At 34.6% G+C, this 20,961-nt stretch overlaps 1 protein-coding gene across 4 annotated transcripts in view; it reads left to right on the forward strand.

The window, feature by feature from the left end:
* ADK (adenosine kinase) overlaps positions 1–20,961 on the forward strand; it is a 537,152-nt gene that overhangs the window by 73,014 nt on the left and 443,177 nt on the right. For all 4 annotated transcript variants that reach the window (XM_019626043.1, XM_019626068.1, XM_019626051.1 and 1 more), the window contains exon 3: positions 9,442–9,495. In XM_019626043.1, coding sequence (XP_019481588.1) covers positions 9,442–9,495 — 54 coding nt within the window. The remainder of the gene's footprint in view (positions 1–9,441; positions 9,496–20,961) is intronic.

Consider the following 20,961-nt stretch of genomic DNA (forward strand, 5'->3'; position numbering starts at 1 on the left):
TAGTTCTTTTTGCTGGTCTACTTATCTGTCCTTGAACTAATGCAACCCTATATTTATTTTAATACTAAAGCTTTATAATTATTTTTGAACTCTGATAAGGCAAGTCCCTACACTTTGTTCTTATTACAAAATGTTCTCAGTTATTTTTGGCTGTTTTGTACATAAATTTTAGAATGAGCTTGTCAAATTCTACAAATTTTTTTCTTGAATTTTGTTTAGAATTGCATTACATGTATAGATTAATTTAGAAAAGTGACATCTTTACCATGTAAGTATTTTTTTTATCTTACATGTATTTCTTCACTTATTTTAGGTGTTCTTTTATAATTTTCAATAACACATAAGCTCTAAATACATTAAATACAGGGTTACAAAATGGTTCGGTGTTTTAAAACGTACATATCTTATTTTGTTAGCTTCAAAAATTATGAAAATAAATGTTTTTTTTTGGAAAAAATTCAAACCACGTAGAAGTGATTACAGTAAAAACAAAATCTGAGATAAGTTATCTCTGCAGCTGTGCTGTACCCTAGAACTTTCTGTGATGATAGAAATGTGTATCTGTGCTTTAACCAGTAGTCACATTTAACTTTGAACATTTGAAGTGTGGTTAGTGCAACTGATGAACTTGAATTTTAAAATTTTATTTAATTTTAATTAATTTAAACTTAAATAGTCATACGTGATTAGTGGTTAAAATGTAAGGCAGGGTAGCTTAGGTCTAATTGCAAAATTTTATAGTTTTCTTTATAGGTGTACATTTTTTGTTAGGTTTATTTTAGGAATTTAAAAAATAAAATTGTTGGGCCGGCCGAGTGGCGCAATGGTTAAGAACTGGCTTGGGATGCCAGAGGGCCCCGGTTCGGATCCCACATATGAGGGCCAGTGACACTGCCCTCTACAGCTAAGATGCTGAACAACAGCTCAACCTGGAGCTGGGCTGCCGAGAGTCGCCGGTGACGGCGTAGGCTGCAGTCCCTGTGGCAGTGGGTTGCCATGGGCTACTGTGTGTAGCCAGCAGCCAGCGTGAGCGGTCAGCAGCCGCAGTGAGCGGCCGTCCAGAAGCCGGCGACTGATCTGCCTCGCCAGGGAAGAGCGCAATGATGGTGCCAACTTGGGCCAGTGAAGCAACGTCCTCCACAACTAGACTGAAGAAGAAAACGACAGCAACTTGTCTGTTCCCCTTCCCCCAATTCCCCAGTGCTGTTCCCATTCCCCCAATTCCCCAATAAAAAAAAAAAATCTTTTAAAAAAAAATAAATAAAATTGTTGCTATTGTGAGTAGAATATTTTTTCAACAATATTTTCTAGATTATTGCTGGTTCTTGGAAATGTTACTGAATTTTGTTGTTGTTGTTACCTTAGTTACCTTGTGAACTACATTTAAAGAAAGATGGTCTTGGGCTATTCTGATTCTCTCTTTCAGAATACTAGAGTCTCACAATTTGAATTAAACTGGTATTTGATTCTGAATCTTTATATTATTTCACATATTAAGTGATTGGTCTTGATAAGACCTAAATTATGGGCTTCTTCACATAAAACCTAAATTATGGATACGAAAGGACCACAGACTCATTTACGAAATCTTCACTTTGCCCTAGATATAATTAAATGGTGTTCCTTGGAGATCCTCTGATGTTCAGACCTGACTTTGAATATTGAGGAAAATGGTATTCCTAATACTTACCTAAACATGGATTCATTTTTAACAGTTCATTTACTCTCATTACAATTTTTTTTGAGTGCCTGTTTTGTGGTCAGCCTTTTCCCAAGTACTGGGAATACAATGTTAAGTAAGTTACTTGCCTTTAAGCATCTAGGAGCCTAATTGAGGAGACAGATGTAGAAAGAAACCACTTCATTACTGTGGTATTATAGAATAAAGGTTAATTAAGAGTGTGCCCCGGACTTGCAGTGTGACCTTGGTTATGTTTCTTCATCTATGGAAGCTCAGTTTCCTTGTGAATAAATTAGGAATATTATAATAAGAATATTAAAATAGGAATATTATAATGTGAAGGTTGAATGAGCTAAGTTTTGCATTTGCCATTCGGCTACTAAGGAGCTTGGAATGTCTGTCATGTCTCTGTTACGGGCAAGGGGGATAAGTAGGGAGATGACATGGTTGGATTCACATTTAGAATGATATCTATCACTGTGTCTGCCGTAGGTCAGTGGATGTGAGGAGATAGGTTAGAGGAGGCTGTGGTGATAGAGCTGTTGAGAGATAGTGACCTGATCATTGTAGCTACGATAGAATGGTTGGGAGAAAGTTCAATGATGTTTTAGTGTTACGAAGGTAAGATTCAGCTTGATTTAATGAAGATGGCAAAGGAGTCAGGGATGATATTGCAACTTTTGTACTTGTAGATGGTAATATTTACAACTGAGGGAATATGGGTGGAAGACATGTTGGAGGGGATAGAGAAAATTGAGTTCAGTTTTGTTTATGCATGAGATGACTATGTGGTATCTAGGTGGGTGTATGTAGGTGAGAGTTGGATTTATGTTTCTGGTGGATAGAAGATTCATGGCTGGAGAGATGTACAATAAATAAACATTATATTTAATTGTAATTTTACACATTGCCATTCAATAAATGTTAGCGGCTATCATCATCATCATCATCATCATCATTATCATTATATAGGTGGCATTTAAAGCATCCAATACATGAGCCTTTCTAAAGAAAGGGTATAAAGTAAAAGGAGAAGTGGGCTGGAAGATAGAACATTAATGGATGGATAGATGAAGAATTATGGAAGGAGGTGGAGAAGAAATAGTGAGGTTTTAGCAGGAGAACTAGGACAGGGTCTCACAAAATACAGTGAGTTTGTATGACAGAGTGGTTAATAATATCAGATATAACAAATGTCTAGTAACGTAAGGCCTACAAGAGTCCAGTGGGTTTGACAATAGGATGTCAGCGATGACTTCAGCTAGGTAAATTGCAGTGAAGTGATAGAGACAGAAGCCAGATTAAAATGTATTTAGAAATAAATGGGAAGTGTCATATAAAGTGGGCCAGTTCTCTTGATGTGGCCCAAGAGCCAAGCAGTGACATATCACAAGTACCAAATTTTTAAAAGTCCTTTACTGAAAATATGTGACTAGTCATTTTGAGTAATTATCAATTTTTAAAAAATAAAAGGCATAAGGAAAGAAAAATTTAAGACTATGAAGATTATAATTCTGTGTGTTTAGGTTTAAATCTAGTTTAATTCTTTTTCCTTCAGCTTTCTCTAGTTGAGTTTTAATCCTCATCTAGTTTACTAATGAGAATTTAAAATATTATTTCCATAATCCTTGTATTTTTGCTATTATTTTCATTCTAACCCTGTGGTTTATTCTTAATCTGTTTCTGTATAAAAGCCTCTTAAATTTCAGCTTTAGTATGAAACATTTTTATGATTAACACTTTTGGCCTCCCTTTTCTTCCTCTAGTATGTTTTAATCAACCTTCATTTTTTAATTGCAAGAGCCAATTAAACATGTTATTTAAAATCTTACCACATCCACACTGTCTACCTGATTGATTCTGTCAATTTTATAAAATTTTGCAGGACACTATTAGGATTGTTTGGACTATGTGGTAATATTTGTAGATTTCTAGGAATTTTACTTGTTTAGTTCTCAGAAGGCAATTTTAGTTGCAAGTCTTTATGGGATAATTTATTCTCACCCTTCTAGTAGCAAGTCTTAGTTTGGCATTAATACCCGTATGACAGTGGGTAGGGCATTTTGCTTATGACAGGGCAGTTTCTGGACTTCACAATCTCTTTAAGGTCCTTTATAGGCCTAAAATTCTGTTATGCAAATCTTCAGGGAAAGAACACATTCGGTAAAGAATGCTTGTTTCAATCTTTTATAAGAGGCCTGAGCTTTGTTTTATTACTGTTAGTTTATACTACTGCTGTTTTAGCATATCTTTTTAAAAAAAAAAAGATTTTACTGGGGAATGGGGGAAGAGGAACAGCCAAATTGTTGTCCTTCAGTCTTAGTTGTGGAGGGCTCAGCTAGCTTAGCTCCAAGTTCATTCGCCATCTGACCGCCCATCAGCAGCTTGTGGCTGCTCAGCTCAAGGTGCCGTGTTCAATCTTAGTTGCAGGTGGGCATAGTCCACCATCCCATGCGGGAGTCGAACCGGCAACCTTTTTGTTAGGAGCACGTGCTCTCAGCAGCTGAGCCATCCTGCCACCTGTTGGCAGCTCAGCAGCAGCTCAGCTTGGGCACAGCTCACTGGCCCATGTGGGAATTGAACCCGTAGCCCTGTTGCTCAGAGCTCGAGCTCTTAACCAACTGAGCCACTCGGCCAGCCCCTATATAATATTTTTGCATATATGTTCCCAATTATTTTTGGGAGTATATTGTGATCTTTTTTTTTTAACTTAATATTGAACCATTTCCCCACTGTTGTACTATAATTTATTGATACAATCTGCTACTTTCTGGATGGTGTGATTGTTTACAGTTTTACTTTTCCAGAAATAATGTTCTAATTGACATCTTTGTACACAATTCTGGTTTCTTTAGTGGAAATTTGTAGTCATACAATTGTTTCCAAACATGCAAACACTTTAAACGGCCCTTCCTACCCCCCATATTGAACTAATTAAATCATTCATTTTACAGGGTTGGAAGCATTCCAAGAAACGGGGGAGGGATGAGTATTTATTATGTGTTAAATAATGTGCTAGGCAGTTTTCATGCATTATCTTATTTGATCCACATAGCAACCCTGTGACACAGGTAGTTTTGTCCTCCTTAGAGTAATTAAATGGCTTGTCCACTTCCAAAATCTAATTAACGGCAGAATCAGGACAATCTAGGTCTCAGACTTTCAACCTAATGTTTTTTAACTCACTCAAGAGGTTCTCTCTGTGGGGGCAAGCTGCGGGATGAAGAGGGCTCCTTATCCTGGTGGTTTTCTCCTGCTTCCTGATTGGAGTATGTATGTGTTTTCCCTCTGGTAAATTCAGGCAGAAAAAAGGTGGAGAACTACCACTTTTTAACTTACATAAAACTAATTTGATAAAGAAGTACTTCCTCAATCATTAATATTTGTGAGCTTTTATTGTACTATTAAATAAAACTGACAAATCACTCTTTTAGTGGACTCTAAATAACATTGTGGTTTGATACCTTTCATCCATTTCTAAAAATATACAAACATGCTCTTTTTTTAACATTGAAAAATTTTATATTTCTTTTTCGGTTAAATTTATACTTCTATTACACTTTTATCAACTAGATTTTATCCTTATGTAATTGATTTGTATGCAGGAATTATATTTTGTGTGTAATACTATATTATGAAAATATATTTTGTACATTAAAGCCTTTCATGCAGATTGATCACTCTATCATGTCTCTTCAATAAAAATATGTATGTAAACTGAATTAAAAAAACCTAGTCATTAAATTATAATTAGCATGTAGTTAGTAAAACAACATAAATGTATTAAAATGTTAAGTAATTATGAAACAGAAGAAACTAAGGTATTCGAAAAGCCTGCTTTGATGACATGGGTGAAGCTAATGTTAAATTTTTTTTTAGTTCAACCTTTTGAGGATAAATTATGCTCATTGCTACAGTAAGACAATGCTCAGCATCATTTTATTTCCGTTTTTTGTTTTAGAGGTGTAAGTGTTGAGAAAAGTTTTACATAATTAGTTGGATGGTAATGGACAGACTTTTGTTTCAGCTGAGTCACTCAGTTATTTGAACTCCTCTGTCATCAAATGATCTAGCATAAAAATTATTTTTATTTATCCATTAGCTGATAATTTGATTAGATCCTTCTTCAGTTTTGTTGGAAGAAAAGAATTAGAAACCACCTGACTTGCCAGGTATTAGAGTCTTTAGAGACAATGCAATTCTGGGAAGTATACCAAAAAAGACTCTTTATTAAGGCTTCTTAAAAAACTAATAATTATGTTTATTAATATTTTACTTCTAGATATATGTTTACCTTAACATTTCAGGAGGTGCTGAGAAAAGTTAAATATTATTTATTTCAATATGTCTTTGTCAAAAGGATTTTTTTTTTTTTTTGAGTAAGGAAAGGTTTATTGATCCAGAAGGCGCCAACCATGTAGATGGAAGACCTTGTGGTTGCTCAAATCCATCTAACCAAAGTACAGAGTTCAGGCTTCTTTTTTATCAAGGAAAGAGGAAATAGGAGGGGCTGTTTTAGTAAAACTCAAGCTGTGAGCAGAAGTCCTCTAATGATTATTATGTCTGAAGACAATACTAAGCAGAAGCTATTAGCCTGAAGGCCATGGGAACAAAGCAGGCTTGAACAAGATGGAGTCAGAGAGGCCGAGCATTTCACTCTTACACAGCTGCCACCGACAGTTCTCTGTGTGGAATCTATGGGCTGATTCCAGACAAATGAGGAATTGCAGACTAAACCGTCAGCAGTTCCCAAGGTGGAATTCAGGGACAGAGCTAAGGGCTGGGGTTTACACCTGGGGATTGCCTTCTGACAGACTAGGGGCTTGGCTCTTGGGGATAGACCATCTGCCAGCTTAGATGGCTCCTCTTCAGCTGGCCGCAAGCAGAATCATCTCCTAGCTCAAGGTGACCTGCCTGTAAAGGAAAGCCAGTGAGATTGGAGCTCAAATGCAAAGAGAGGGGAACTCAAACTGAGAGGGACTTATTAATTAATGGCTCTTGGAAACAGCGAGAAAGACAGCGAACTCAAATAGGGTTGTGGATGCCGCACCTGTGTTTCTCATTGTCCCTGTATGGCATCAGGAGTTCACTTTGGTCCCAAGGTTGCCACCAAATCTGTTAAAAAACAAAATTCAACCAAGTAAATTTGGAGATTTAATTGGCTTTATTAAGCTGTTCATGAATTGGGTAGCATCCCGTCTAGCAACTAGAAGGGCTCTCTGAAAAGGGTATTTTTTTTTGATAAAATGTTTTTATCAAGTGTCTTAAATATGTTTTAGTCAAAGCCATTCATTTAGTTTAAGACCATCTGCCTGATTGGCAAAACTGTTCTTCATTGTCAAACCAATCAGATTTACTCATGATAGAAAAAATTTGGCTTCATTTTTCAATTCAAATTAATGATTTGATAGGTGTTTCTGTGACAACCATCTTTTGATATGTAATCCTCGATAGATACAAAGAAGGCAAGGAGCCTTGTTTTAGGTTTGTTTCCTGGAAAAAATAAGTTTACACTATCTTTCTTGTTTTTTATTGGGCACTCTCCTAGCTTTGCTTCATAGGACTGTACCTGAAAAGTAATACATTCTTTGAAGAGATAAACTTTTTTTTTTTTAAAGATTTTATTGGGGAATTATGGAAGGGAACAGTGTTGGGGAATTGGGGAAGGGGAACATTGTGTTTTTCCAGGACCCATCAGCTCCAAGTCAAGTTGCTGTCCTTCAATCTTAGTTGTGGAGAGTGCAAGCTCAGCTCCAAGTCCAGTCACCACTTTCAAATGTAGTTGCTGCGGGGGGTGGGGTTGGGGTGGGGCTGCAGCCCACCATCCCATGTGGAAGTTGAACCGGCAGCCTTGGTGCTAAGAGCACACGTCCTCACCAGTTCAGTGGCAGCTCATCTCAGGCGCAGCTCACTGGCCCATGTGGGAATTGAACTGGCGACCCTGTTGCTCAGAGCTCACACTCTTAACCAACTGTGCCACCCGGCCGGCCCGAGATAAGCTTTTTAAATGAGAATTGTAATCAACTTCTGCCCCATTCCATAGTGTGTCTGCAAAATTGTGTCTATCACAATTCCCCATTTATAATTGCTGTCTTCATTTTTTAATAGAAATAATGTATAAAACAGGAAGCCCTGTATGTAGTCAGTTTGTGGTATTAAGGCTTTGTGGACAAAATATAAATCATTCCTTTGTTAGTACTTCAGAGGTTTTTTTTCAGAGGTTTTTACACTCCAGGCAGTTCAATACAGTTCCATTCAGGATGGGTGGTTGCTGTTCTTTTTGTAAAGTGGGTAATGGCACTTTGGAAAGAGTAGGCAAAAAAGGAGAATCTACATGAGTTCTTCACTTGGACCTCTGATCCATTGTCAGGTAGGTTAGTGTTTTGAGAAACTGCTAGGCTCACAGTCCGTGCTGCAGTTGCTTCCTGCAAGTCAGGGGGATTAACCCCCGAGAGACTTTCAGACCCCCAGGATCTACCTGGCACTGACTGAGGCCTCTGCAGTAGCCGTGGCACAAGCGAAGAACAGAGCGAAGAACGCAAGATCTTAAATGCCTTTCAGTGTGCTCTTCACTCAAACATCAATCATCAATATGCCAAACAGTAAAAGCACACAGAGTAATACAATAATTGGGTAAAACAGAGTAACGAACCAGTCCCAAAGTCAATCGGAGTCCTGGTGGAGTGAAGAAGGGTGGCTGGTCCGGGAGGTCGGTCCTGCAGCGGTTTGGTTGGAGCAGAGCAGAGCAAAGTGGAGGGCTCTTGGAGTAGGGTGGCTGCGTGGCGACCTCTCAGTGGAGACGGGCTCTCTGAGCTGCAAAAGTCCTCAGTTCTTATGCATTTCTGAGTGCCTTTCTGATATCACCTTATGGGACAGCCATCCAGCGACCTTGATGTCCTCATATCTTCAGTAGCAGACCTTTGGGGTGTAGCTGGTTATACCCAATTACCAGGGCAAAGAGCAGCTCCCTGGGTGTTGTCTGCTAAGTTCTTTGCACATGTCCAAAATGGAGTTACTCTTGTGCATTCAATATGGAATCACTCTTGCTCACACAAAACTCATTCTAACATCATCCGGTGCTCTACACAGTTAGTTTTAGGAAAGTGTTGAATACAGGTGGAAATTGAAGACCTGGGAATTGCTGTCTTTTTCTTTTTTTTGAATCTGTTTCAGCAGTGTACTCCTCAGGAAGTCTGCTCACCTTCAGCAGTAATTTGAAAGTTCCCTGTTCTAAGTTTATAGACAGGAAACTGAGATTAAAATAGGCGAAATAATTATGTATGGTCATTAAGCTAGTAAATGGGTCAGTCAAGAATTTAAAAACTCATTTTTTCTCCTACATCACACTACCTAGTACATAGTTTGGTATGCAGTGGATGTTTACTATGTGTTTAATGAGTGAACAACTGCATACTTTTTGTGAACTCTTAAATACTTTATAGTAGTTTTTTTAAATCTTGACCTGCTGGATGAGCATAACATTACAGATGATTCACTACAGAAAAATATTGAAGATACCTTGTATTATCAAAGCACGGTCAAGTTGATCTCCCTTCAGTTCTTGTGGTGGTGTGTGTGGAAGTGACTAATAGAACAGCAAAGAACTTGGGCATTTTTTATATTTTATCAATTAAGACAAAGACCTGTAACAGTGTGGTAGTATTTGATAGGTGTCAACTATTTATACTACAGTCAGGTGTCCTTGAGGCAAACGTATTTGTGTATTTATATGACCCGTATGTTTTTGTTTTGTGTTATAGGTATTCTCTTAAAGCAAATGACCAAATCTTGGCTGAAGACAAACACAAGGAACTGTAAGTGCATTAAACCTGAGGCTGTACATAGTTTCTTCTGTCTATGGGGTAGATGTATATAAACAATCTTGATTTTTAAAGTTTTATGAAGTATAAAGATATAATTAACACTAAGACCTTAATTTTAGTCGGATTAGGATATTTATATTACATAAGGTTAACACAGGAAATAATTGTTTCTATAGCACATTGAAATATTTGGTATTGTAATCCATTATCTAGACTAAGGGTATATTGGGAAATATGTCATTTCATTTTCTTTCCCCAGATAAAATATTAAATTGTCATTGTTAATTTTTGGCTCTTACTTAATTGACTTCCTCACCCTCATGCTTAAGATAGAGAAATATACTTTTGTTTCTTTTGTTGCCTTATGAAAAAGTAAGCGCCTGATTATTGTTTAGCATAAGGTAAAACACTTTAAAAAAATTTCAAATGTGAATGAAATTGTTTTCCTTTTTAACATTTTAATGTTCTTAGGGTTCTATCTTCCAGATGAAAATAACTATATATATGATTCTGGGATATTTCCATTGTTATTTTTCTGCCCTATAGTAGTATTTAAAGATAAGTACCTCACAGGAACTGTGAAGTTTTTAGTTAAAAATTACCGGTTTGGGAGTTCTTTAAATTCATCTCAACTTAACCTTTTCAGTGTCATAAGATTGTCCAAAGAGGGAAGCTAAAAATTTTTTATATATTTCTGTTTATTTTCTAGCTAGTCTACTTTTTTCCCCATTGTACTGTAAGAAAGTTATGATAACCTTAATTATTATGCAAGCACCTCATGTCAAATAATACTGTAGAATTAAAAATTTGAGGCTAGCTAAGAGATGTAGATATAAAACAAAATTTAATTATCCAATTAATAATTCCATGCTTTATTCTCATAAAACATTATTATGTTTTAATTCTAATCTGTTAAAGGTACTCTTGATTCACCATGGTATTGTAAAAATGCATTGGCACCATTAAATTAGCCTGGTTTTTTAAAATGTACCTTAATTCTATGTATACCGATAAGAGTACAATGATAACTCTATCCTGATAATACTTTTTGTGGTAAATACTAACTATATTTTCATTAAAAATATTCTTAGTTCCTAAAATGTGGTGATTCAGATTCCATATACACTTAGTCATTCTTGCTATACAAATATACTTGTTATTTTTCTGTCTGGGGAAAACTGTGACATGCAATAAAACAGGAAACATTGGTCAGTAATGACAGTGACACTTGTTTCTTTAAGCAGTATGGTTTTTCTCAGATTCCTTTTTACTGATTACATACCGAAAATTCTGGAAGATGATTTAAAGTAGGGAAAGCAAAGCAATTAAATTTGTGATGAGATTAATCCCAAACTGTGGAATTTGTACTTTGCTCAGTACATGGTCCAGGAATGAACTGGTTTCTTTAGTTTTCTGTAGATTTTTCTCAGTCTGTCAGGGTTTTGATTTTGTAAATGCAGTAATTTAAAATAAATTAGAAAAATATTACTATTTCATTCAATAAATTTTTTTTTCACCTACTTATCAGTTACTGTGCTGGGCACCATTTAAAGATACTGATTTCATTTATCAATAGAGACTTACTTTCCAATTTAATATTACTTTACATTTAAAAAGTTTCATAATTGGGCATTTTGTAATTGTTGGTTTTCTTATCGGACATACCTGCAGTTATAGAAAATAGAACCATTTTGTTTTCATAAATATTGTTCGTTTTATGAATATCTAAATTGCATATTACCTTGAATAGGATATTGAGATGAGATCATAGAGATTCGGGTAAGAAAAGTTAAAAGTTGGCTGGAATTAAAGACAAATTCCAAAGGCAATATAAATAAATTCAGAAATATCCATGCCACTTAACACAAACAGAAGTAACTTGATATCTGGATTCTTTTCAGTTTGCTGTATTATATATACAGCATGGGGAAAGCTTCTTTAAAAGAGATTCACATTTATTTTCTTGGCTTTTCAAGATAGCTGCCAAGATAAAGGGTGAATTTTTATAAGCAATGTGTGCTGTTCTAGATATGAGGTATATTTTTCCTTCTATTTTGAGTGAATTCTCTTTCATGACTTTTTTTATGTAAAAATTAATTATTTTATCAGAATTACCCCGTTAAAGTTAAAAATTTTGTCTTGTAATAATTATATTGTATTTGTTTTTGTCAATTTAGGGTTATGATGAAATTAGAGAAAATAAATGAATTGTGCAAGGGATATGAAGCAAGAGTATTGGAAAGGACACTGTTAGACCTTGATCTTTGTTTCAGTGTAAAAAAAATATAATTTCTTACAGAACAGTGCCCAATTTCTAAACTAGCAGGAGAGATTTATAAGAGTTTAAGCGGCATGTTTAAGAATATGTTAAGAGCAATTAGAGACAACCAGTGACATCTGACATGCTCTTATATTCATTATTATTAATGTTCTTAGCAGTTCTTTGAAAGCATCAAGTTTGTTTTGTAAGAATAAGGTAAGAACTATTGCGTGTAAAGCTAATAGAGTTTGTTCATGGCAAAATGTATTTACTTAATGCAAAAGAGAAAAAAAATCTGGCAAGCAAAAAATAAAAAAATTTGAAATAAAGAAAACCTAGGACCAACAACAAAGTTAAATGGTTAATATTTTTCAATATTCATAGATAAGGTACAGTATTTTAAATATGAACATTTTTATGGTCTCTTACTGAAGGGCCATTTTCATATCTTTTAAATTATAGAACTTTGATTCTAGAAATGAATATTAGAACTAATATCTGTATTTTATAATGACTTGAGTGAGATTCACAGTGATAAAGTGACTTGTTACAGGTTACACTGTTATTTAATGACAGTGCTGAACCAGAATCAAAGTCTCCTGATTCCCATTTAAATGCTTTTCTGTTACACTGAGCATCCCCTTAAAGATGCAGAGATTTTTTTTTTAATAGAAGAGATTAATATCCATCGCAAGACTCAGTAACTGACTGTAATGAACTCGATAGCTATATCAAAAGTCAGTGGCTGATTAATTTCACAGTATTGTATTATGCTTTTGGAAACCACCTCGGATCTATAGGCACTAGTGAATGAGTTGAGGAGAATCAAATACTATGTGTGCCTGACTTCCAAGTTCAAGACACTTCCCATTCTTCCAAGGAGAGAGTATGGTACAAAGATTTCTGGCCAACTTGATTCTAAAAGCTTTTAGACATGTTTATGAAATAAGTTAGATTTATACTTACAATTTAGTTTAGTTACGTCATACATTTTACAACCATATATTATGTGAAATAATTTTTAAATACTTTTTTCTTTTTTTACCATTATTTTCTTGAATGTTCAGAATCTTTATTATTGACATCTTTCTCACCAGTAGAGTCCTTTTCTCTAGAAAACAATCTTCTTCGATCTAAGTTCTTCAATTCTATGTATGATACTTTCATTGGATATTTCATCCTAAGCTACAAATGCCTTTTACATGAGAAAACGTTTTTTTTAATTGATTTATATATATAGTTTGATCTTTGTAAGGTAACCATTAACTATATTGCTTTTTAAACTGATCTTTAAGAAGCTCTTTATAATAACCTTCACCATTTTTCCTTATGAGACTATGCCTTCAGCAATAAGTACTAAATGTTAGATTCCTTTGCTCTTTTTTTTTTAAATTGGTGCCATTAGGTGACTTCTGTGAGAGTCCCAAACTAGCATTGATTGAATTCATTTCAGGCTTTTATACATATTCCATAAATAGTTTTCAAGTGATCTGTGACCAGAAGTTCACCCTTTTTGGTGAACTTTCGACTGCCCTCTCACTTTAAAATTCTGGGATTTCATAGTTTTTTCTTATCTGTTATACCTTGATTATGAAACTGCTGAAAGGTTTGCTTAACTAGTTTATTGTTTAAAAGAAAATTATTACCCTGTCATAAAGGAGAACTCATTACAAGAGATAATTTTAGGATTAAACTTGGTCTGATATTCATGTATGTATGGTAGATGAGTGAAAAAATGTACACAGTAAGTAAGTCCCTGATTTACGAACATTTGTAGATGCGAACAAATCGCGGAAGTAGCTTACGTGTCTGCCGGACATTGTCACAGTTGTGCTGCTGTGTGCTTACTGTACAATGCGATAGTGTACAATAGTACAGTGCTCAATCAGAGCCCAGGATGTCCAGAAGCAAGAGGAAAAGCAGTGGTGATGTGGAGGGGACTGCTAGGAAGCGCAAAGCAATAAGCATGGAAACAAAAGTGAAAATAATTGAGAGATTGGACTGAGGCGAAAAGATGATAGACGTCTCTTGTTCTTATAACATGAATTGTTCAACCATTGGCTTTACATTGTATATTTGTGTCAAAGACTTACAAACGAATCCTATTTACGAACGTTCTCCTGGAACGGAACTCAATCGTAAGTTGGGGATTTACTGTATTAGTGGAATGGTAAATCTTAAAACTCTTAAAGGGTTTAATCCTAAATTGCCATCTTCTGCTTTTGAAGAAATGTGTGGTGCCCTGGATTTAGCATTAGAAGAAACTTAGTTTAGGTGTGAGTTTTGCTACAGACTATAACCTTGGTGTGTCAGGATTCAGTTCCAGTATGAATATTAAGAAGTAAGGAATTTATTGTAGGAATTAAACTTTATTCAGTTTGGGAAAACTAGGGAAGTAAAGGTCCAAAAAGGAGCAGAGAAAAGTCACTAACCACTCCTGGTGTAGGTTGTGTTGGAGGTTTTAAGCAGCTAGGCATGTTCAGCTGCCGGAGTGAACTGTGAAAAAGGTGGTGGGTTGTTGGCTCTTTGTAGCTACCACCTCTGTGGGTTTTCAGTGAACCATCTGGTGATAGGCTTGGGCCTGGTTGGGAAAGCGAACTAGAGGTGGAGTGAAGATAAGTAAGTACAAACTGGAGTTCTGCCCATACGTTTCTGTCTTTCACTACCTCTACCCGATAACTACCTTTGGAGTGACATGGCAGCTGCTTCACTTGCAAACCCCCCCCCCAAATTGTATACAGATTTCTTTTGTGGTGAATTCTAACCTGATATCATATAGGGAAAGGAAATGTAGTTCTAGTTAACACAGTATCAAACTATATCTCTTGGATTAATCACTTAATCTTCTGAATTTAATGTTCTTATTTGTAAAATGGTGATAATTTCATTTTTTATTAGGTTTAATGAGGATTAGATGAATTATATATATAAAAAGGTTTTGGACTGTGAAGAACCATGTAAAGGTTAGTTGTGATATAGGTTTTTGTGAGCACGATGATGTTTATAAAAACCCTCTTGAACTGGCTTCTGGAGAACATGTCTGTCAAATATCATTGTGGGTTTAGATTAGTGCTTTGCTATTTTATTATCCATTAAGCAAATGATTTATTTAATTTGCTGCTTGTTTTTTAGACTATTCAGTAATCCCTGTGGATATATATTGGGTTGTTGGAAAAGTCATGACATATTTTTTCTATCAATATGTTTTTTTTTGCAAAAATGTGTTACGACTTTTCCGACAACCCAATAGTTTCTGAGTTTCTAGCATAAAATTCTTTAAAAAGATAAGGGTAATGGTCTTTGCTCTCTACCTCTTCCATTTTTTTTTGGAAGGAAAGGGTAAGGTGTCTTCTGAAACTTTATCCAGAGTTTTTCAGTCCAAGTGTAGTTCATTGATCCTTTGCTATAAACAATTTACTTGACAGTATTTCACTCTATAATATCTATGGGGTGAATATTCCATGGGGTCAACATGAAATGGAGAGAGCAGAAACTGTTGGTAGTTGAATTCCTTTTCTCCTTGGTCTAAAACAAACAGGAATATTTTGAGACTGAAGCTATGACAGATATCTACTGAAAAATAATGTAAGGGTATGCCAGTACTATCTATGTCCTAAGGATTGAGTCAGACTTTTTGGGAATAAGATGGATGTGCGAGTTTTCGGGAAATTTTTAGTATGTGTTAGCAGCTAATCTAATCTTTGAAAACATTTTCTTTACTTAATATAATTATTGATTTCTTTTTGGAACAATTAAATAACACTTATGTATTGAAGAACAAGAAAAGAGCATTATTTTAATTGCTTTTACGCTCTAATTTTCACAGCAATCTTTAGAGGTAGATATAATTGTTTTCATTTTACAGGAAACTGCGGCTCTAACTTGTCTTATTGTAAAAAAGGATAGACTATGATTTGATTTTAGGACATTTTTATTGCTTTCTACTTTGCCTAAGTTCAGTGACTTAGGAAGAATAATATTTTTTACTTTTTTTTGGAGGAATGATATTTAAAACAAATACAACTACTTCACAAAGTATTTAAAGGTATTTATGATGGATATTACATTTTATACATTTTAATATAATTTACTAGAAATATGCCGTAGTTTGTAGTTAATGCTGTGTTTTGGGGTGTTGGCTGATGGCTCAGGTAAAAATCTTAGAGGATAACTTGAGCTCAGGTTTTCAAATAGAAATCCAATATTTCCAGCAGACTAGGTCTTTTCTTGAAGGCCTGTTATAAATTTATTCTTTGTGGTGCTAGCTCCCTCTGTAGGACTTGATTAAGATTGCAGCTTGACTTTTTCAATTATTTAGCAAGTGATTAAAACATTATGTAGAATAGATTTAAAATTTTTCTTGTAAAATTTTACTTTATATTTTAATCACTTCCAAGTGTTTTCTTGTGAAAATGCTACCTTTATAAAAAACGTTTCACTTTATATATATATATAATAAATTTTAATAGCATATATGAAATGAAACCACCTTCCTCAAACATTCCTACTACTTTAATACTTTGTTTGTGAAGGCCAGGGAGACTGGTTATTTTTAGGTCTATAAGTCTGTGTTGGGTAAGACCAGAGGAGGTACAAAAAAAAAGCCTGAAGGAAAACTGGAAAAAAAAAAAACATTTTGGAGTTAATTGGGTTCTATATATCATATTTGAAATTACCCTTCCCCCCCAGATTTTTAAATAATGTTGAATTGGATAGGAAAATGTTTATTAAAGGGTTGTTTTTTTTTCTGAAAAGAGAAAAAAAATTTCTGCATGATAGAAAGAGCAAAAGAAATATTTTAGCAAAATCCCAAAATTGAACAAAGAAATGCAGAAAATATACTTTACCTATATACAATTTGCATAAACTGATGCTCTTGCGAAGAAAATCCTTTGTTACCAACTCCTACCACCAATTTACCTTTGTGGGGCTGCAGGTACTTCTTTTACCACCACCTTTTTCTCCTTTCTCCCCTAAACTATTTTGTATTTATATATTAAATTGTGTAATTAGCTCTTCAAAGGTGTTTTCTGTACTAGAATGAGGGCGGAGGGAATGTGATGGGCTGGCTTCCAAGATGGAATTTAGAAATATGGGCAAACTGATGTTAACCATAAAGCTGTGGACTATGTACAACCTCATGATGCGGACAGGCAAGAACAAAGTATATGTGCTCTTTCAATTTATACAAATTTATACCTTCTTCTAAGTAGGATTGAGGACGTTGTTAGGATCATGCATGAATAAGCTTTTAAACGATTTTGTAGGATAACTATTTTTAAAGTCTTTGTTAATACCAAACATTTATTATTCTGTTAAGCGCAGTGGGTCTCAACCTTCCTAATGCCGCGACCCTTTAATACAGTTCCTCATGTTGTGGTGACCCCCAACCATAACATTATTTTTGTTGCTACTCTATAACTGTAATTTTGCTACTGTTATGAATTGTAATGTAAATATCTGATATGCAGGATGTATTTTTATTGTTACAAATTGAACATAACTAAAGCATAGTGATTACTCACAAAAACAATATGTAATTATATATTGTGAAATATTTATTTCTAATTACAAATAAGTGAAATTTTGTCTTGAAGCATGGAGACGGATAGAGGAGCGGTGTCTTGGTTCCTAAGACCATCGAAAATATGTGTTTTCCGATGGTCTTAGGCGAACCCTGTGAAAGGGTCGTTCGACCCCCAGAGAGGTCACGACCCACAGGTTGAGAACTGCTGTGTTAAGGTATCATACAGTTTCCACAAGCACTGGCATGCATTATGGTGGCATAAAGAAATTCAAGGATGATTCTTACTACACTTTTTATATTTGTTGACCTTGACTGAATTTGGTATCAGAGAATTATTTGAAAGAATAGCATATAAAAGAATATAATTTTATCAATATAACAAATCCATCATTATCTTTAAAGCAAATATTATGCCCTTGAAATAATAATATTGTGTTCTTATATAAGTAAAATGTTTATATTGATACATAAATAGTTTGCTGGGGGTGCTTATAGTTTTTATCTTTTAATCAGTTACTTTCTCACAATCTTTAAGGATACTAACCCATCTTCCATTAGTCGCTGGAGGAAATTTGGAATGGACTTTCTTTACATTATTATTGGCTACTTAAAAGTCCATGTCATTTTGAATTTGGTTTAACCCATGTGTCACATGTGTAGTAGTGAATCCAATGTTAATACTTCCTATTATCATTTTTAAAAATTTTTATGTTATATTACAAATTAGCTTTATCTTTGTAATATCTCTGAAATCATGAGTTTTATACACTTACATAAATATAAAACTATTAAAATAAAAAATGATAAAATTGTCTCAAGTACAAGCTGACATCATGTGCTTTCTGATGCGATGCACTGAGGACAGAATATCACATGTAGCATCCCATTTAAAAAAAAAAGCATGAATCTGATTGTGAGGGAAACATCAGACAAATCCAAATTCAATGAGACAGCTGGTCTGTACTCTTCAAAAGAGTCACTGTTGTGAAATATAAGGACCGAGAAACTTTTCCAGATTACAAGAAACCAAAGAAACATAACTAAATGTAATACATTGGTCCTGGATTGTATCCTGGGAGGGAAAGTGGGGATTATAAAGGACGTAATGGACAGCTGGAAAAAATGAATGTGGACTATGGATTAGGTAATAGTATTGTAGCAATGTTAAATATTGTGACTTCATCAATGAACTGTGGTTATGAAGACAGTGATCTTGTTTTTAGGAAATAACACACTCAGGTATTTGGGAGTAAAGGGTGTTGATATCTGCAGTGTACTTAAATGGTTCAGCAATAACTGAGTAAAAATAAATAGTTATATATATGTGTATATATATATATATATACATATATATAAAATAAGAGATAAGTCAAATTGTGTTGTAATGTTAATGTTAAGTGGAGGTGAAGAGAATATAGGGGTTGTTTGTACAATTCTTGTAATTTTTTTGTAAGTTTGAAATAATTTCAAAGTAAGAACTTAAAAAAAATTGTCTCAAGTATCGCTGGTGGTGCACATACTATACTTTGGGAATCACTTGACCCTATCAGTCAGCAGTGGCTCTGGTAGGTATTTATATATATATATATATATATATATATATATATGCAGGTAAGACATTTTTAAAAGAAAACAATGGAACTTCCTTTATCTTTCTCAACTACCTCCTATTCATCTTTTAAGGCAGAACTCAGATACTCTTTCTGGTAGCCTTCTCCATTGCATACCCTTCCTGTACTCTTGAGATTAGTTTGGTGCAAACCATCAGACAGATTAGAATTAGAATTGATACTTACAAGTTGTATGACTTGGGGTAGTTATTTATCCCTTTATCTGTTTCTTCATCTAAGTTATGAGAATGATAATACTTAACCTTATAGAATTATTGTGAAGATTAAATAATAATGTATACAGACAACTCTGTGAATGCAGGCACGTGAATAACTACTTCCACTATGGCTCTTTTTTTTTTTTTTCCACTTATCTTCCTTCTAGACTCAGTACTTTGAGCACAGGGCTTATATTTTATTCATCTCTGAATCCTCAGTGCCTGGCGTGTAGTAGTAGATGCTTAGTAAATATTTGTGACTAATTAAAATTTTTTAAAAGAGTATCTATGATTTTAATTCATATATCTATTTGTACATTTCACAATGAAGTGGGTTATTCAAAATAGTTTTTGTTATACTTGGTTTTACAACAAGGTTGATGGTTAACTAAATAGTATTTGTTTTTTATCTCTAAGTATGCCTTCATGAATGCAATCAAATTTAACAGTAGATTCCTTTAAGAAAATCAGATAGACTCCTAAGATACAATTCAGTCCCCCTTTCATTATTTCTTAAATAATGGGTTGTCGGGAAAGTCATGACATTTTTCTATGTTTTTCAATGCAAAAATGCGTCATGACTTTCCTGACGACGCAATATTACCAACTTAAGTTTTCTTAGAGAACAAAAAACTTTGTTTTTTTCCCCAACATTTAGGTTGGCTATAGATAAGTGCTTCTAATTCTAGTAGCTACCTAGTGTTGGTGATTAAGTTCGGAATAATTTCTGTGGCTATCCTCTTTGGTCTGGATTCTAGGAGAATTCTTTACGCCAATTAAGTTTCTTTAACTAGAATTTTTTTCTTTTTAAATATGTAGTATATGAGAGCATAAGCTTTTTCAGAACTAGTTCTTTCTGAAGTCAGCAGATTTATATACCACTTGTATTATGATGCCATTGTTTATAAGTACCAGATACCCAAAACAAAATGACTTAATCTGTAAATGGAAAATTTTATTATTTAACACAATACTTCAGGGTTAAGGGTTGGTTAATTCAGTGCTTTAGGAACATGGTCAGGGAGCCCTGGGTCTGTGTTTTTTCTGCTTACCACCCCCAGTGTTCTTTAAGGCGGCACTCTTCATGGTTACAAATGGCTGTTGCAGTTCCAGAGGCCCGATGTGGTTGACAGTATCTGGATACTCAGAGGAAAGTCTCCTTCTTGTGGTCCTGTTTAAGAGGAAGAAGAGCTTCCCCAGAATCACCACAGCAGATTTCTCAATTTATCATTGACTTCTATCGTATCTCATGCCTATTCCTAAACCAGTGACTGGCAAAGAAAATAGAATTGGGATTTGGCTGATTTCTAATCAAGAGTCATTCCATGGGTTAAAACAAGGCCGTCTAATAACTGAAAAAAAAAATTGGCATTCTGTTGGAAAAGGGAAATGGCTGTTGGTTTGGGAACTAACTGTGGTACAATGTTTAAATAAAATAGCCTGTCAGATTTCCTTGGAACACAGCCTTCAGGGCCATACCTGCAAACTATCTCACTGAGAGATTTCCTAAAACTGTTTCTGTTATAATCATTATTCCTTATTACTGTGCATATTGAAGGAAATTAAAGTTTTTAAAATTAAAAATTTAAACCCATCCACTGACAGTAACAAAAATATGAAAATGTATGAAATTGAGTGAATAGTTTTTAAAGCATGGATGATTTTTGTTATGTTCAGATTTAAAAGGGATGTACACACTTATGTGGCCTCATGGGAAATATTGCTTCCTTTTGTCTTGACATAATTTCAGCCTCTTTTTTTATTTCATCCTTAGCAACCAGCAGGTCACCTTTAAAAACAAACAAACAAAATTATTTACTGCTTCTAAAACCAGGGAAGGTA

The sequence above is a fragment of the Hipposideros armiger genome, unplaced genomic scaffold (genome assembly GCF_001890085.2).
Source record: "Hipposideros armiger isolate ML-2016 unplaced genomic scaffold, ASM189008v1 scaffold_15, whole genome shotgun sequence".
NCBI classification, from domain to species: domain Eukaryota; kingdom Metazoa; phylum Chordata; class Mammalia; order Chiroptera; family Hipposideridae; genus Hipposideros; species Hipposideros armiger.